The sequence below is a fragment of the Anthonomus grandis genome, chromosome 5 (genome assembly GCF_022605725.1).
Source record: "Anthonomus grandis grandis chromosome 5, icAntGran1.3, whole genome shotgun sequence".
Taxonomy (NCBI): Eukaryota; Metazoa; Arthropoda; class Insecta; order Coleoptera; family Curculionidae; genus Anthonomus; species Anthonomus grandis.
This window is the reverse complement of record NC_065550.1, coordinates 38131525-38148035: the sequence shown is the minus strand read 5'-3', so window position 1 is coordinate 38148035 and position 16511 is coordinate 38131525. Positions and strand designations below refer to the sequence as shown.

Genomic DNA, 16511 nt, shown 5'->3' with positions numbered 1-16511 from the left:
TAGTCATGCTAAAAAAAATTATTTTCTCCCTTCCAGACAATGAAACTGTGTTTTTTAGGCAATATATAAAAGATCTAAAAAAAACATGTCAATTGCCTAGAAAAAATTACATTTTTTTGCCTTCAAGGTAGTAAAGTTGTTTTTTCTATTCCAGGCAGTAAAATTGTTAATGTTTTCTTTCAAAGCATCATACAAAACATATATAATAAACAGAAAGTAATGGCTTAAGTATCTGGGAAAAAAATCGATTTTTCCTTTCCAGGAAGAAAAATTGTTAATGTTTTTATTACGGCATCATATAAAACATTTGAAAAATTGTTTCAAGTGCCTGGAAAAAAAGGTTTGTTCCCTACCTGGAAGTAAAATTGTCAAAAGTTTTAGTCATGCTTAAAAAAAATTATTTTCTCCCTTCCAGACAATGAAACTGTGTTTTTTAGGCAATATATAAAAGATCTAAAAAAAACATGTCAATTGCCTAGAAAAAATTACATTTTTTTTTCCTTCAAGGTAGTAAAGTTGTTTTTTCTATTCCAGGCAGTAAAATTGTTAATGTTTTCTTTCAAAGCATCATACAAAAATATATATAATAAACAGAAAGTAATGGCTTAAGTATCTGGGAAAAAAATCGATTTTTCCTTTCTAGGAAGAAAAATTGTTAATGTTTTTATTACGGCATCATATAAAACATTTGAAAAATTGTTTCAAGTGCCTGGAAAAAATTATTTGTTTCCTACCTGCCAATAAAATTGTTAAAATTTTTAGGCAACATATAAAAGTTCTACAAAAATATGTCGTCAAGTGCTTAGCAAAAATTGTTTCCTTTTTGCCTTCCAGGCAGTAAAATTCTTTAATGTTTTTTTCCAAAGCATTATAAAAAACAGAGTACCTGGAAAAAAAATGTTTTTTTCTTTCCAGGTACTCTGTACTTTTCTCTACTTTTCTTTTCTTCAAGACTATAAAATTGTTTTTACCACGTCATCATATAAAACGTTTAAAAACTGACTTCAAGTGCCTGGACAAATTATTTTTTTCTTTCCAGAAATTGAAATTGTGTTTATTTAGGCAACGTATAAGTTCTGAAAAATTATTTCAATTGGCCAGAAAAAATTATGTTCTTTTGCCTTCTAGGCAGTAAAATTGTTTTTTTAAGATATTATATAGAAGATTTAAAAGATTGCCTGAAAAGAAATTGTTTATTCCTTTGCAGGTAATAAAATTGTTAATGTTTATTTCAAGAAATCATATAAAACACTGAAAAAATGTCACAAATGCTTGGAAAAAAATTGTTTTTTTATTCTCAAGGCTGTAAAATTGTTTATGTTTTTAACCACGTCATCATACAACACGTTTAAAAAATACCTCAAGTACCTGGAAAAAATCGCTTTTTTTTTCGTCAAGGTTGTAAAATTGTTAATGTTTTTACCATATCATCATATAAAACGTTTAAAAAATTGTCACAAGTGCCTGGAAAAAATAGTTTTTTTTTCTCAAGGCTATAAAATTGTTAATGTTTTCACTACGTCATTATATAAAGCATTTAAATAATTACCTCAAGTGCCTGGAAAAAAACGTTTTTTTTTTTCCTTAAGGTTGTAAAATTGTTAATGTTTTTACCACGTTATTATACAAAACGTTTTAAAAATTGCCACAAGTGCCTGGAAAAAGTCGTTTTTTTCCCTTAAGGCTCTAAAATTGTTAATGTTTTTGCCACGTTATCATACAAAACGTTTCAAAAATTATCTCAATTGCCTGGAAAAAATGTTTTTTTTTCCTCATGCCTTTAAAATTGTTATTGTTTTTACTACGTCATCATACAAAACGTTTAAAAATTACCTCAAGTGCCTGAAAAAAATTTTTTTGTTCGTCAAGGCTGTGAAATTGTTAATGTTTTTACCACATCATTATACAACACGTTGAAAAAATACCTCAAGTGTCTGGAAGAAATCGCTTTTTTTTTCCTTAAGGTTGTAAAATTGTTAATGTTTTTATCAGGTCATCATATAAAACTTTTAAAAAATTGTCACAAATGCCTGGAAAAAATAGTTTTTTTCCTCAAGGCTGTAAAATTGTTAATGTTTTTACCACGTCATCATACAAAACGTTTCAAAAATTACCTCAAGTGCCTGAATAAAATTTTTTTTTTCTCAAGGTTGTAAAATTGTTAATGTTTTTACTACGTCATCATACAAAACATATAAATAATTACCTTAAGTGCCTGGAAAAAACCATTTTTTTTTCTTTAAGGCTGTAAAATTGTTAATGTTTTATTCACGTCATCATATAAAACTTTTCAAAAATTGTCACAAGTGCCTGGAAAAAATAGTTTTTTTCCTTAAGGCTGTAAAATTGTTAATGTTTTTACCACGTCATCATAAAACACGTTGAGAAAATTGCCTCAAGTGCCTGGAAAAGATCTTTTTTTTGTCGTCAAGGCTGTAAAATTGTTAATGTTTTTACTACGTCATCATACAAAACGTTTGAAAAATTACCTCAAGTGCCTGGAAATTTTTTTTTTCCTAAAGGTTGTAAAATTGTTAATGTTTTTACCACGTCATCATAAAACACGTTGGGAAAATTGTCTCAAGTGCCTGGAAAAGATCATTTTTTTTCGTCAAGGCTGTGAAATTGTTAATTTTTTTACCACGTCATCATATAAAACGTTTAAAAAATTGTTACAAGTGCCTTGAAAAAAATTGTTTTATTCCTCAAGGCTGTAAAATTGTTAATGTTTTTAACACGTCATCCTATAAAACGTTTAAAAAATTACCTCAAGTGACTGGAAAAAAAAAATTTCCAGTCAGTACACAGAAAAGGGATAAAAAATTGAATCAACCGCCTTATTTTTTTAACCTCCTATATTCCAAACCCGATTATTTGCCAATATATTTCTTGTTCTCCATTTTCTCTCTGTCGACCATTTCATACTGATAAGCGGGCTCACCACCCTCCATTAACCACATGGTACCAGACGGGGCCATTTCGATAACCCTCATCACATCTGGAACCATTTCTTCAGGCCTAAAAACCACCAGTTAACCTTAAAATATCATTTAGAAAAAAAATCCACTTACGTTTGAGACTTCATAACTTTAACTTCCTCCTGACGGATTTTCTCATAGGCATCACCCAAATTTCTACCTGCCATGTCTCTTATAAGTGGAGTATCAGTCGGTCCAGGGCATATTCCCACCACCCTCACTTTGGTTCTTTCATAGTGACTTGGTAAACCCCACGAAAGAGTTAAACCATGGACAGCAAACTTGGTTGCCACATAAACTGGTAAGCAACCATACTTTCCTACTCCCGCGGTAGAAGAAACGTTCAGGATGACTCCTTCTGGACTGGATTTGTGTTTGGGGATGTAGTTGTCTAGACCAAGGAGCATTCCATTGATAACTCCTTTCTATAAGACAATTAATATTTAATGTATGTGTGGACATTCGATTGTTGACGTTTTTTACCCTTAAATCAAGCTTCAAGATATGAGTATTAAATCTAATAATTAAAAAGACTTACGACATTAATGTCTACTTCCTTTTCCCAGACAGAATCGTTCATAATGCCAGCGTTGTTGATTAAAATGTCAATATTGCCGAATGCCTTGATAGTCTCTTTAAAGGCATCTAAAATTTATGAATTTATTATTAAACGAGAGTAGAAAGTGGGAAAAAATTAGATGAAGGTTGAACATTTTTTATTTGCTTGTAAAACAAAAAAAGTCATTTTTCCAGGCACTCGAAACTAAAAAACGTACGGTAAAAATCAAATGAAAAATGTTTGTTAAATTGTCCAGGGAAACTTTAAACTAAGGCATTTTATGTTGCCTAACAATTTGATGATTTTTCAGTGCCTAGAATAGCAAAATAGATTTTTTTTTTAATTTCAGGTTGTTAAAGTTGCCTGAAAACAATAATTTCGTCAGTGTTTAGAATGATGATCGAAAAATTTTCAAACTCTTTTTTCAAGAAACTGAAAGAAGAAAAAATTCAGGCATTTCTTTCCTATATTTCAGGCAAAAACTAACTTTATAAAAAATGAGTTAAATCATTTTAAATTATGGGTATGAATGAGTTAACTGCCTAAAAACAATTTTAAATAATTAATTATAAAAAAAAATATTTAATCGGCATTTTCCTGGACAGAAAAAAATCTCGTATAAAATATAAAACATTTTTTCTTATTTTAGGCATTTAATAGAAATTGATTGAACAAATGTTTGATGTTGGATTTTTTCTTCCAGGCCCTAAAATTGTTAGTGCGTTCTTCCAAGCATTAAAATAATTGTTAATGTTTTTTTCAAGGTTCATAAAATGAGATTCATGAAATGTTTTATTCAAAAATTGTTTCAAGTGCCCGGAAAAATGTAATTTTTCTTCCAGGCACTAAAATTGTTAGTGTATCCCAAGCATTAAAATTGTTAATGTTTTATTCAAGGTTTATACAAATTATTTGAAAAATTGTTCTACGTGCCTGGAAAGGGTATTTTTTCCTTCCAACCACTAAAATTGTTAGTGTGTTCTTCCAAGCAATAAAATTGTTAATGTCTTTTTTCAAGTTTATACAAAAAATTTGAAAAGTTGTTTTTTAAGTTGCTGAAAAAAAAAATGTTTTTTCCCTTCCAGGTATTAAAATTGTTAGTGTTTTCTTCCAAGCATTGAAATTGTTAATGTCAATTATTTAAAGTTATGGGTATGAATCAGTTAACTGCCTAAAAACAATTTTAAATATTTAAATTTAAAAAAATATTGAATTTGCATTTTCCTGGACAGAAAAAGTCTCTGGAATAAAAAAAATTGTTTTTATTCCAGGCATTTAAAAGAAATTGATGGTGCCTGAAACAGATCAACAAATTTTTGATTGCCTGAAAAAAATTGTATTTTTTCCTTTCAGGCACTAAAATTGTTAGTATGTTCCAAGCATTAAAATTGATAATGTTTTATTCAAGGTTTATACAAAACTTTTAAATTTTTTTTTTAAGTTTCTAGAAAAAATGTATTTTTGCCTTCCAGGCACTAAAATTCTTAGTGTCTTCTTCCAAGCATTAAAGTTGTTAATGTTTTTTTCAAGGTTTATACAAAACTTTTAAAATTTTTTTTAAGTTTCTAGAAAAAATGTATTTTTTCCTTCCAGGCACTAAAATTCTTAGTGTCTTCTTCCAAGCATTAAAGTTGTTAATGTTTTATTCAAGGTTTATACAAAACATTTAAAAAATTGTTTTAGTTATTTGGTTTGGAAAAATGTATTTTTTCTTCCAACCACTAAAATTGTTAGTGTTTTCTTCCAATCATTAAAATTGTTAATGTTTTTTTCAAGGTTTATACAAAAAATATGAACAATTGTTTTTTAAGTTGCTAAAAATAAACGGTTTTCTCCTTCCAGGTATTAAAATTGTTAGTGTTTTTTTTCAAAGATTCAAATTGTTAATGTTTTTTTCAAAATTCAAACAAAACATTTAAAAAATTGTTTCAAGTCAATCTGGAGGAAATTTTTTTTTCCCACCAGGCACTAAAATTGTTAGTGTTTTCTTCCAAGCATTGAAATTGTTAATGTCAATTATTTAAAATTATGGGTATGAATGAAGTCATTGCCTAAAAACAATTTTAAATAATTATATATAAAAAAATATTTAATTTGCATTTCCTGGACAGAAAAAAGTCTCTGGAATAAAAAAAAATGTTTTTATTCCAGGCATTTAAAAGAAATTGATTGAACAAATTTTTGATTGCCTGAAAAAATTGGATTTTTTCTTCCAGGCACTAAAACTGTTAGTGTGTTCTTTCAAGCATTAAAATAATTGTTAATGTTTTTTTTCAAGGTTCATAAAATGAGATTCATGAAATGTTTTATTCAAAAATTGTTTCAAGTACCTGGAAAAATGTATTTTTTCTTTCCAACCACTAAAATTGTTAGAGTGTTCTTTTTAAGCATTAAAATTGTTAATGTTTTTTTTCAAGGTTTATACAACAAATGTGAAAAATTGTTTTCTAAGTTGCTGAAAAAAAATGTTTTTTCCCTTCGAGGTATTAAAATTGTTAGTGTTTTTTGCAAAATTCAAACAAAACATTTAAAAAATCGTTTCAAGTGTCTGGAAGAAAGCCTTTTTCCCTCCAGGCACTAAAATTGTTACTGTTTTCTTCCAATCATTGAAACCGTTAATGTCAATTATGTAAAATTATGGGTATGAATCAAGTCATTGCCTAAAAACAATTTTAAATAATTAAATATAAAAAAATATTTAATTTGCATTTTCCTGGACAGATAAAAGTCTCTGAAATAAAAAAAAAAATATTTTATTCCTGGCGTTTAAAAGAAATTAATGTTGCCTGAAAAAAATTGTATTTTTCCTTTCAAGCACTAAAATTGTTAGTGTGTTCTTCCAAGCACTGAAATTGTTAATGTTTTATTCAAGGTTTATACAAAACATTTAAAAAATTGTTTTAGTTATTTGGTTTGGAAAAATGTATTTTTTCCTTCCATCCACTAAAATTGTTAGTGTATTCTTCCAACCATTACAAGCGTTGATACAAAAAAATTGAAAAATTGTTTTTTAAGTTGCTGAAAAAAAATGTTTTTTCCCTTCCAGGTATGAAAATTGTTAGTGTTTTTTTTTTCAAAGATTCAAATTGTTAATGTTTTTTTCAAAATTCAAACAAAATATTAAAAAAATTATTTCCAGTGTCTGGAAAAAGTCTTTTTTACCTCCAAGCACTAAAATTGTTAGTGTTTTATTCCAAGCATTGAAATTGTTAATGTCAATTACTTAAAGATATGGGTATGAATCAGTTAACTGCCAAAACAATTTTAAATAATTAAATTTAATAAAATATTTAATTTGCATTTTCCTGGACAGAAAAAAGTCTCTGGAATAAAAAAAAATGTTTTTGTTTTTTTCAAGGTTCATAAAATGAGATTCATGAAATGTTTTATTCAAAAATTGTTTCAAGTACCTGGAAAAATGTATTTTTTCTTTCCAACCACTAAAATTGTTAGAGTGTTCTTTTTAAGCATTAAAATTGTTAATGTTTTTTTTCAAGGTTTATACAACAAATGTGAAAAATTGTTTTCTAAGTTGCTGAAAAAAATGTTTTTTCCCTTCGAGGTATTAAAATTGTTAGTGTTTTTTTTCAAAGATTTAAATTGTTAATGTTTTTTGCAAAATTCAAACAAAACATTTAAAAAATCGTTTCAAGTGTCTGGAAGAAAGCCTTTTTCCCTCCAGGCACTAAAATTGTTACTGTTTTCTTCCAATCATTGAAACTGTTAATGTCAATTATGTAAAATTATGGGTATGAATCAAGTCATTGCCTAAAAACAATTTTAAATAATTAAATATAAAAAAATATTTAATTTGCATTTTCCTAGATAGAAAAAAAGTCTCTGGAATAAAAAAAATTGTTTTTATTCCTGGCATTTAAAAGAAATTAATGTTGCCTGAAAAAAATTGTATTTTTCCTTTCAAGCACTAAAATTGTTAGTGTGTTCTTCCAAGCATTGAAATTGTTAATGTTTTATTCAAGGTTTATACAAAACATTTAAAAAATTGTTTTAGTTATTTGGTTTGGTAAAATGTATTTTTTCCTTCCAACCACTAAAATTGTTAGTGTATTCTTCCAACCATTACAAGCGTTGATACAAAAAAATTGAAAAATTGTTTTTTAAGTTGCTGAACAAAAATGTTTTTTCCCTTCCAGGTATGAAAATTGTTAGTGTTTTTTTTTTTCAAAGATTCAAATTGTTAATGTTTTTTTTCAAAATTCAAACAAAATATTAAAAAAATTATTTCCAGTGTCTGGAAAAAAGTCTTTTTTACCTCCAAGCACTAAAATTGTTAGTGTTTTATTCCAAGGATTGAAATTGTTAATGTCAATTACTTAAAGATATGGGTATGAATCAGTTAACTGCCAAAACAATTTTAAATAATTAAATTTAATAAAATATTTAATTTGCATTTTCCTGGACAGAAAAAAGTCTCTGGAATAAAAAAAAATGTTTTTATTCCAGGCATTTAAAAGAAATTGATTGAACAAATTTTTGATTGCCTGAAAAAAATTGGATTTTTTCTTCCAGGCACTAAAACTGTTAGTGTGGTCTTTCAAGCATTAAAATAATTGTTAATGTTTTTTTCAAGGTTCATAAAATGAGATTCATGAAATGTTTTATTCAAAAATTGTTTCAAGTACCTGGAAAAATGTATTTTTTCTTTCCAACCACTAAAATTGTTAGAGTGTTCTTTTTAAGCATTAAAATGGTTAATGTTTTTTTTCAAGGTTTATACAACAAATGTGAAAAATTGTTTTCTAAGTTGCTGAAAAAAAATGTTTTTTCCCTTCGAGGTATTAAAATTGTTAGTGTTTTTTTTCAAAGATTCAAATTGTTAATTTTTTTTTTAAAATTCAAACAAAACATTAAAAAAATTATTTCCAGTGTCTGAAAAAAAGTCTTTTTTACCTCCAGGCACTAAAATTGTTAATGTTTTCTTCCAATCATTAAAATTGTTAATGTTTTTTTCAAGGTTTATACAAAACATTTAAAAAATTGTTTCAAGGGTTTGGAAAAATGTATTTTTTTCCTTCCAGGCAATAAAAATGGTTAATGTGTTCTTCCAAGCATTAAAATTATTAACGTTTTTTTTAAAGTTCATACAAAACATTTGAAAAATTGTTTTAAGTGCCTGGAAAAATGTATTTTTTCCTTCCAAGCACTAAAATTGCTAGTGTGTTCTTCCAAGCATTAAAATTGTTAATTTTTTTTTAAGTTCACACAAAACATTTGAAAAATTGTTTCAAGTTCTTGGAAAAAAGTATTTTTTTCTTCTAGGCACTAAAATTGTTAGTGTTCCAAGCATTGACATTGTTAATGTCAATTATTAAAATCATGGGTATGAACCAGCTAGTTACTTAAAAACAATTTTAAATTATTAAATATAAAAAAATATTTAATTTGCATTTTCCTGGAAAGAAAAAAGTCACTGAAACGTTTTTATTCTAGGCATTTAAAAGAAATTTTTGATTGCCTGAAAAATAATTGGTAAGAAAAATTAAGGGATTTAAAGGCATTTTTATGAAAATATCAAGAATATATATATTTCACGCAAGAAATTAAGTTTAAACATTTGAAATTGTTGCCTGAAAGAAAATATGTGAAGTACCTTAAAATTTTTAAAAAAAAATTATTAATTCTTGAGAGGGAAAAACTAATATTTTTCAGGCATTCAAAAATATCGAGTTTTTCATTTTGCCCGAAAAATATTTAATTGCCTGGAAAAGAAAAATTAGGCATTTTTTCGTTACTACTATCTAACAATTTTTCAAGTAACAGAGAGTAAAAAACAATTTAATTGAAAAATTGGTCGAGGCATTTAAAAGAAATTGATGTTGCCTGAAACAGAAATGCTTGAAAAGCTGATTGCCTGAAAAGAAAATTTTATCTTCGATCCTATCTCAAGGAAACAAACGTTCTCGATTTTTTTTTAATTTATGAAAGCATTTTTTTTAAACGTTTTGAAGCATTTTTTTTAAATACTAAGAAAATTTATTTTTCAGGTAAAAAAAAAATATTTGAAATTAAGGAATTTTTTAAGCCTTTAGGTGCCTTAAAAAAATATTTAATTTTCTTCGAAGGGAAAAACTCATATTTTTCAGGCATCCAAAAACACCGAGTTTTTTATTTTGCCTGGAAAATATTTAATTGACTAGAAAGAAAAATTAAGCATTTTTTAAGTGCCTTTAAAAAATATTTTTAGGCATTTAAAGAATTATTTTGTTCTATACTCCTATTTTTTAAGTACCAGGGAGCAAAAAACTATTTACTTTGCAATTTCCAGGAATAAAAATGAAAATTTTTCAGGCAAAAAATTATGTTGCTTAGAAAATATTTAATTGGTTTAAAAAAAACTCAGGCAGAAATTAATTTTGTGACTGTTTTAAAAGAAAGAGAAATTCTGGATTTTTGAGTGCCTGGAAGAATTTTTTTCAGGATTTTTTTTTGAAGATACCGGGAAAATATAGTCTTCAGGCAAAGAATTAGTTCAGACAATTAAAATTAGAGATTTTTATGTTGCCTTATGTTTGCACTTGATTTTGAGTGCCTGGAATAACTTTTTAAAAAATATATTTTTAGGCATAATTGATGTTTCCTGAGACAGAAATTAATTTAGTCACTGCCTAAAAAAACGAGAAATTCTGAATTTTTAAGTGAGTGGAAGAATTTTTTTTTAAAAGTTTAGGCATTTAGATGCCTATTTTTTAGACGAAAACAATTTACAGAAAAAAAAAATTATTAAGCCTTGATACCTTGGTTTAATTTGCATTTTCCTGTCAAAAATTTTGTCTGGAGTAAGAAAAAAATTCTTTTATTCCAGGCACGTCACGGAAACTCACATTGCCTGAACCAGAAATTTATTTTGTTATCACAATTTTTTAAGTGCCTAGCAGAAGGTGTTTTAAACCCTATTTTAGTGCCTAGAACTTCATTTACCAGCACAAAAAAAAACTCTGAAAACACCGGATTATCCAGGCATTTTTGAACAAACTAGATATTAGGCAAAATTTATTTTTAGACAAACTTATTTTAAGGATTTAAAATTAAAGAATTTTGATGCCTAAGAACTATTTTTTCTGGACAAGAAATTACTGTTGCTTGTAAAAAACATTAATAAAAATAAGTATCTGGAAAGAAAAACTATTTAATTCTGGAAAAGAACTTAAGCATATAAAGGAAAATTAATTTCCAGGCACTTTGAAAAATAATTTTTCAGGCAAAAAAATCAGTTTGCTTAGCAAAAATTAGGGCATTTAAAGGTCTGAGTTACTTGAAAAATATTCAAACTGTTTTTTTTTGGGGGGGAAAAATCTAAAAAATCATATGCCTGGAATAAAACACATATTTTTCCAGGCATTTAAGGGAACCCTAGAATATTCCAGGCAAAAAATATTTTGACTATAGAAAAGTAACAAATAAATTTGTATTGCATAACAAAACATGGAAGAAAAAATTTCAATAATGTTTTTGATAACAAAAATTAAAAATTATAATTCTCTGGACTAAAATAATCAATTATTTTGCACAGATATTTTAAAGAAATCGATGTTGCCTTGAAAATAAATCAAGTGCCCGTCTGGAAAAATGCGGAAAAAAAACGAACCAGGCATTTTTTCTGGAGAAATTATTAAAAAAAAACACTTACCTTCGAACTGATTGTAATAAGTAACATCACATTCAACAAAAATGGCCTTATTTGCACCAAACTTCTTTTCTATTTCGCCTAAAGCTTGCTGACCTATTTTAGGATCTAAATCAGCCAAAGTAACCCCCTTTAAGAGGCAAAAAAAAAACATTTTATTATAATTTTTTTTAAATATTAGTTTTCTTACCTTAGCACCTTTAGCCAATAAGGCTTTGGCATAATAAAGGCCTAAACCGGAGGCACCGCCTGTCACCAGGGCAACTTTACCCGAAATTTCAAAGTTCACCATGTTCAACCTTTAAAACAGGACTGAGAAAAAAAAAATCGAATATACGATAAACTTTGTCGCTTAGGCGATAACAATTCTAAATGTTCTTAAAAAAAATAAACATTATTACGTAAATTAGGTTTATTTAGATAAGGATGAAATACATATAAATGTACATATTTTAGAAGCCTATGGATAAAACGTTAAAAACGTTATTTGTTTTACCAATTTTGTATAACTTTATAATTTGAAACATTGTCATAAGATTAAGTTTTTATTATTATTATTATTTTATAGTAATTGGGTCAACTCCTTCGAAATATGTATATCCCGAGGGAATTAAGTAAAACCCTTAAGCCATAGGTTTCACTGACTCAATATTCGAATTCAACCGGTAATCTAAGCCTCTCACCTGCTGATTCGTAAACGTAAAGAGAGAGTAACTTAGTAAATAAAGTAACTTACCCTGGATATTTTGGGAATGGGTGTAGTAGGTCACGTACCGAAAAATACGCGCGTAAAACAGTGTCGACACTTATCAATCAAATCGGTTTTCGGTCAATGCCATAGATAAACAGTTTATAGGGGTTAATGGTCAATGCCAGAATTACTGCAACTTAATTCACAGCTTAGCGACCTTCTCCTTTTTTCCCACTCTTTTCGAATTCGTATTTAATATAAGGAAAGATATGTATAGTTCAGGAATATACAAAAGGTGGGAAAAGGAAAAGATGTAAGGCAAATTATGTAAAGTTAAATAAGTTATTAGCAAAACGCGTACTTTTGAATGCATAAATATTAAATACAAGTAAAGAATTAAATTAAAGTTAAAGTATCACTAAGTATTGATTAAGAGAAAATTAAAATTAATAATTATAATTACTACAAGCATGTGATGACGAAACAGTAATAAAATCCTAAATTTCTGTACTGACTTGAAGTCTAATTATAATAATTATCTCATAAAAATGGTGTAGGAAAAAATGTTTGCCACTACCTGAAAAAATCAATTCATTTATTTGGAGCAACTAAAACTGCCTGGAAAAAGCCTAATTTTACATATTTCACACTGTAAAAACTATTTCTTTCTTATTTCAGAAAGTTAAGTAAGCAAATATTTTTAACTGGGTTTTTTTTTGAAAATCCTCCAAAAAATGCATAAACCATTTTTGCCGCATTTTTTCCATTTAAACAGTGATAGAATTCCTGGATCTCTTTTCCAGGCAACATCAATAATTTTTTAAATGCCTGAAAGTTTTTTCTTTCCAGTTTTGTTAGGAAATACAAATGTATTTTAAGTTAAAAACAATTTTCTAGTTTTCCCTTAAAGGACTTTGTATGTGTTTTCTTCCAGAGGTATGATTTTTTAATTCTTTTAGACTTCTGCCCATAAGGAGTTTATAAGTAGTTTTCTAGAATTAAATATAGTTTCCTTCCAGGCACTTATATTCATTAATTTTATTTTTAGGCTTTAGTCTTCGAAAAAAACTTCCTTTTTACTTCCAGGCACTAAATTCTAGGCAGTTCTGTCTTTTCTTTGCATTGCGGACAGTTAAAGAAATTATTGTTTTTAGGCTTTAAAAAATTTTTGACCCTTAAAATAGCGTTTTTATTATTTTTGCCTGAAATCTAGTTCGTTAAAAAATGCCTAAAAAATCGGGGTTTTACAACTTTTATTCGGGCTGATAGACGAAAACTCTAGACTAAGGCAATAAAAGGATTTTTGTCTGAAAAAATGCCTGATTTTTTAAACACTTGATTCCAGGCACTAAAAAAATGTTCTGCCTTTTTAGGCAGTAATTATATTAATTCCTTTTTCAGGCAACATCAATTTCTTTAAATTGTCTGGAATAAAGATGTTTTTTTTTATTCCAGGGACTGCTAGAATTTTTTTTTAATTTCTTCCAGGCACTTGAAAAAATCCCCGATTTTATTCCAGGCAATTAAAGATTTTTTAGGCAACAGGACAGATTTGATATTTTTTAATTCTTCTGTTAATTATTTTTAAATCTCTGCAATGAAAATGCAAATTAAATTAACGCACCTCTTGATTTTTAATTCTAACTTTTGTAATTAGTTTTTTGCCTGAAAAATTGGTATTAAAAAAATGCCTCTAAGTTTCTCTTTGAAACACTTAAAAATTTAAAATTCCTCTTTTTTTTTTAGGCAGTGACAAAATTAATTTTTGCCTCAGGCAACATCAATTTCTTTCAATTGCCTGGAATAAGCATATCTTATTTTTATTCCAGGAAATTCTTTAAAAAAATATATTTCTTCCAAGAATTTAAAATCATGCCTGATTTTTTTCATTCGATTAAATGTTTTTTACGCAACATGATAAATAAAAAAAATTTTAGTGCCTGAAAATTTGTTTTTTTTCCTTTCTGAAAATGAAAAGGCTTTTTATGTTTTGTGGTTCCTAAAAATTATTCTAAAGTGTTTAAAAAAATGTTTTTGTTTCCTTTTTTAACAAAATGTTAAAAAAAATAAATTGTAAGTTGTTAAGTGCCTGGAAAAAAAATGTTTTTCCTTATTCCAGGGACTGTTAGAGTTTTTTTTTTATTTCTCTGAGGCATTTAAAAAATCCCTGATTTTAATCCAGGCAATTGAAGATTTTTCAGGCAACATCACAAACTCAATATTTTTGAATGCCTCTGTTGATTTTTTTAAGTCTCTGCAAAGGAAAATGCAAATTAAATTAACGCACCTCTTGATTTTTAATTCTGTTGTTTTTGTAATTAATTTTTGCCTGAAAATGTGGTTTTAAAAAAGTGCCTCTAAGTGTCTGATTTTTTAAATACTTGATTCCAGGCACTAAAAAAATTTTCTTCCCTTTTAGGCAGTAATTATATAAAAATTCCCTTTTCAGGCAACATCAATTTCTTTAAATTGTCTGGAATAAAGATGTTTTTTCCTTATTCCAGGGACTGCTAGAGTTTTTTTAAATTTCTTCCGTGCACTTGAAATAAGCCCTGATTTTATTCCAGACAATTAAAGAGTTTTTAGGCAACATGACAGATTTAATATTTTTGAATTCTTCTATTAATGTAGTCTGTTGTTTTTCTAATTGGGTTTTTGCCTAAAAAATTGGTTTTAAAAAAAAGTGTCTCTTTGAAACACTCAAAAATTCAAAATACCTTTTTTTTTTTAAGGCAGTGACAAAATTAATTTTTGGCTCAGGCAACATCAATTTCTGATAACATGATAAATAAAAAAATTTTTAGTGCCTGAAAATTTGTTTTTTTTTCCTTTCCGAAAATGAAAAGGCTTTTTATGTTTTCTGGTTCCTATAAATTATTCTAAAGTGATTAAAAAAATGTTTTTGCTTATTTTTTTAACAAAATGATAAAAAAAAAATTATGAGTTGTTAAGTGCCTGGAAAAAAATGTTTTTCCTTATTCCAGGGACTGCTAAAGTTTTTTTTTTAGTTCTCTGAGGCATTTAAAAAATCCCTGATTTTAATCCAGGCAATTGAAGATTTTTCAGGCAACATCACAAACTCCATATTTTTGAATGCCTCTATTGATTTTTTTAAATCTCTGCAAGGGAAAATGCAAATTAAATTAACGCACCTCTTGATTTTTAATTCTGTTGTTTTTGTAATTAGTTTTTTGCCTGAAAAGTTGGCTTTAAAAAAAAGTGCCTCTAGGTGTCTGATTTTTTTAGAAAATATCTTTGAAACACTCAATAATCCAGAATTTCTCTTTTTTTTTTTTTTTAAGGCAGTGACAAGACAAAATTAATTTTTTGCTCAGGCAACATCAATTTTTTTCAAATGCCTGGAATAAGCATATCTTATTTTTATTCCAGGAAATTCTTTAAAAAATATATTTCTTCCAGGAACTTAAAACAATGCCTAATTTTATTCATTCGATTAAATATTTTTTTTCAGACAACATGATTAATTAAAAAATTTTTAGTGCCTGAAAATTTGGTTTTTTCAATCAGTTTTTTGACTGAAAAATTGATTTTAAAAGTGCCTCAAAGTGTCTGATTTTTTTAGAAAATATCTTTGAAACACTTAAAAATCCAGAATTTCTCTTTGTTTTTAAGGCAGTGACAAGACAAAATAATTTTTTGCTCAGGCAACATCAATTTCTTTCAAATGCCTGGATTAAGCACATCTTATTTTTATTCCAGGAATTCTTAAAGAAATAATTCATAATAATAGATTTCTTCCAGGAACTTTGATTAAATATTTTTTAGTGCCTGAAAATTTGTTTTTTTTCTTTTTGAAAAATTAAAATTAAATGGGTTTTCTGGTTTCTAAAAATTATTCTAAAGTGATTAAAAGAATGTTTTTGTATCATTTTTTAACAAAATATTCAAAATAAATGTGAGTTCTTAAGTGGCTGGAAAAAAAATTGTTTTTCCTTTATTTTGTCTTTTCTTGAGTTTGAAAAATGTTTGCATTTTGCCTGAAACATTGTTTTTTTTTCTTACGGTTTCCTAATTTTTAAGACTTTTTTTTTAATATATCGATTTTAAATTCTGTATTCCTTCTAAGCATATGAATAATTTTTCTATATAAGTATTTCAAGTAACTTTTAAATATTTTTTTTTAATTCCCCTAAATTTCTAATAATTTAATTTTGATTTTTTCCTTAAATTAAACTCTTTTGGTAAATTAGTTTTAAGTGCCTGAAAAAATTGTTCCTTTTTACTTCTAGGTAGTAAAATTGTTCGTATTTTCAAAAATGACTTCTAGTGTCTGGAACAATTTGATTTTTTTTCTTACTGCTGTAAAAAATCTATATTTATTATTTTTAAAAATTTCTAGGATTCCTATAATTTAAAATTTTCCAAAAGCTTGATTTACGTCAAAAAAAAAAAAAATTTGGAACTTAAAAAACATTTAGAAGCTCATCTTAAAGTTTCTGGAAAAAATTGTTTTTTCTTCATTCAAGCAATAAATTAATTATTTTTTAAAGGTAACATAAAACAATTTTTTTTAATTATTTTACGTCCCTGGAAAAAATTCAGGCAGTAGAAAAGGCGTATTTCTTCTATGTAGTTAATTAATCTTTTTAAGCAATTTAATATTTTTTTTCAACTAAA

At 26.9% G+C, this 16511-nt stretch overlaps 1 protein-coding gene across 1 annotated transcript; it reads right to left on the bottom strand.

Annotated features, from left to right (window-relative positions):
- Positions 1–2837: 2837 nt before the first annotated feature.
- On the bottom strand, positions 2838–11937 carry LOC126736217 (15-hydroxyprostaglandin dehydrogenase [NAD(+)]-like). Its single transcript, XM_050440471.1, has 6 exons — positions 11919–11937; positions 11373–11494; positions 11186–11312; positions 3517–3623; positions 3072–3403; positions 2838–3018 (listed from the first exon to the last, which is right to left on the bottom strand). Exons 2-6 carry the CDS (start codon positions 11472–11474, stop codon positions 2871–2873), a joined length of 816 nt encoding a protein of 271 aa, XP_050296428.1. The 5' UTR covers positions 11475–11494; positions 11919–11937; the 3' UTR covers positions 2838–2870.
- Between the last annotated feature and the right edge of the window lie 4574 nt (positions 11938–16511).

What these genes read in the sequence shown, in the direction of transcription:
- LOC126736217 (XM_050440471.1), bottom strand. Translation starts at nt 11,474, where the DNA reads ATGGTGAACTTTGAAATTTCGGGTAAAGTTGCCCTGGTGACAGGCGGT. An exon ending in AGGAAGTAGACATTAATGTC is followed by an intron (nt 3,404 to 3,516) that starts GTAAGTCTTTTT and finishes ATTGTCTTATAG; the next exon opens with AAAGGAGTTATCAATGGAAT. An exon ending in AAAGTTATGAAGTCTCAAAC is followed by an intron (nt 3,019 to 3,071) that starts GTAAGTGGATTT and finishes GGTGGTTTTTAG; the next exon opens with GCCTGAAGAAATGGTTCCAG.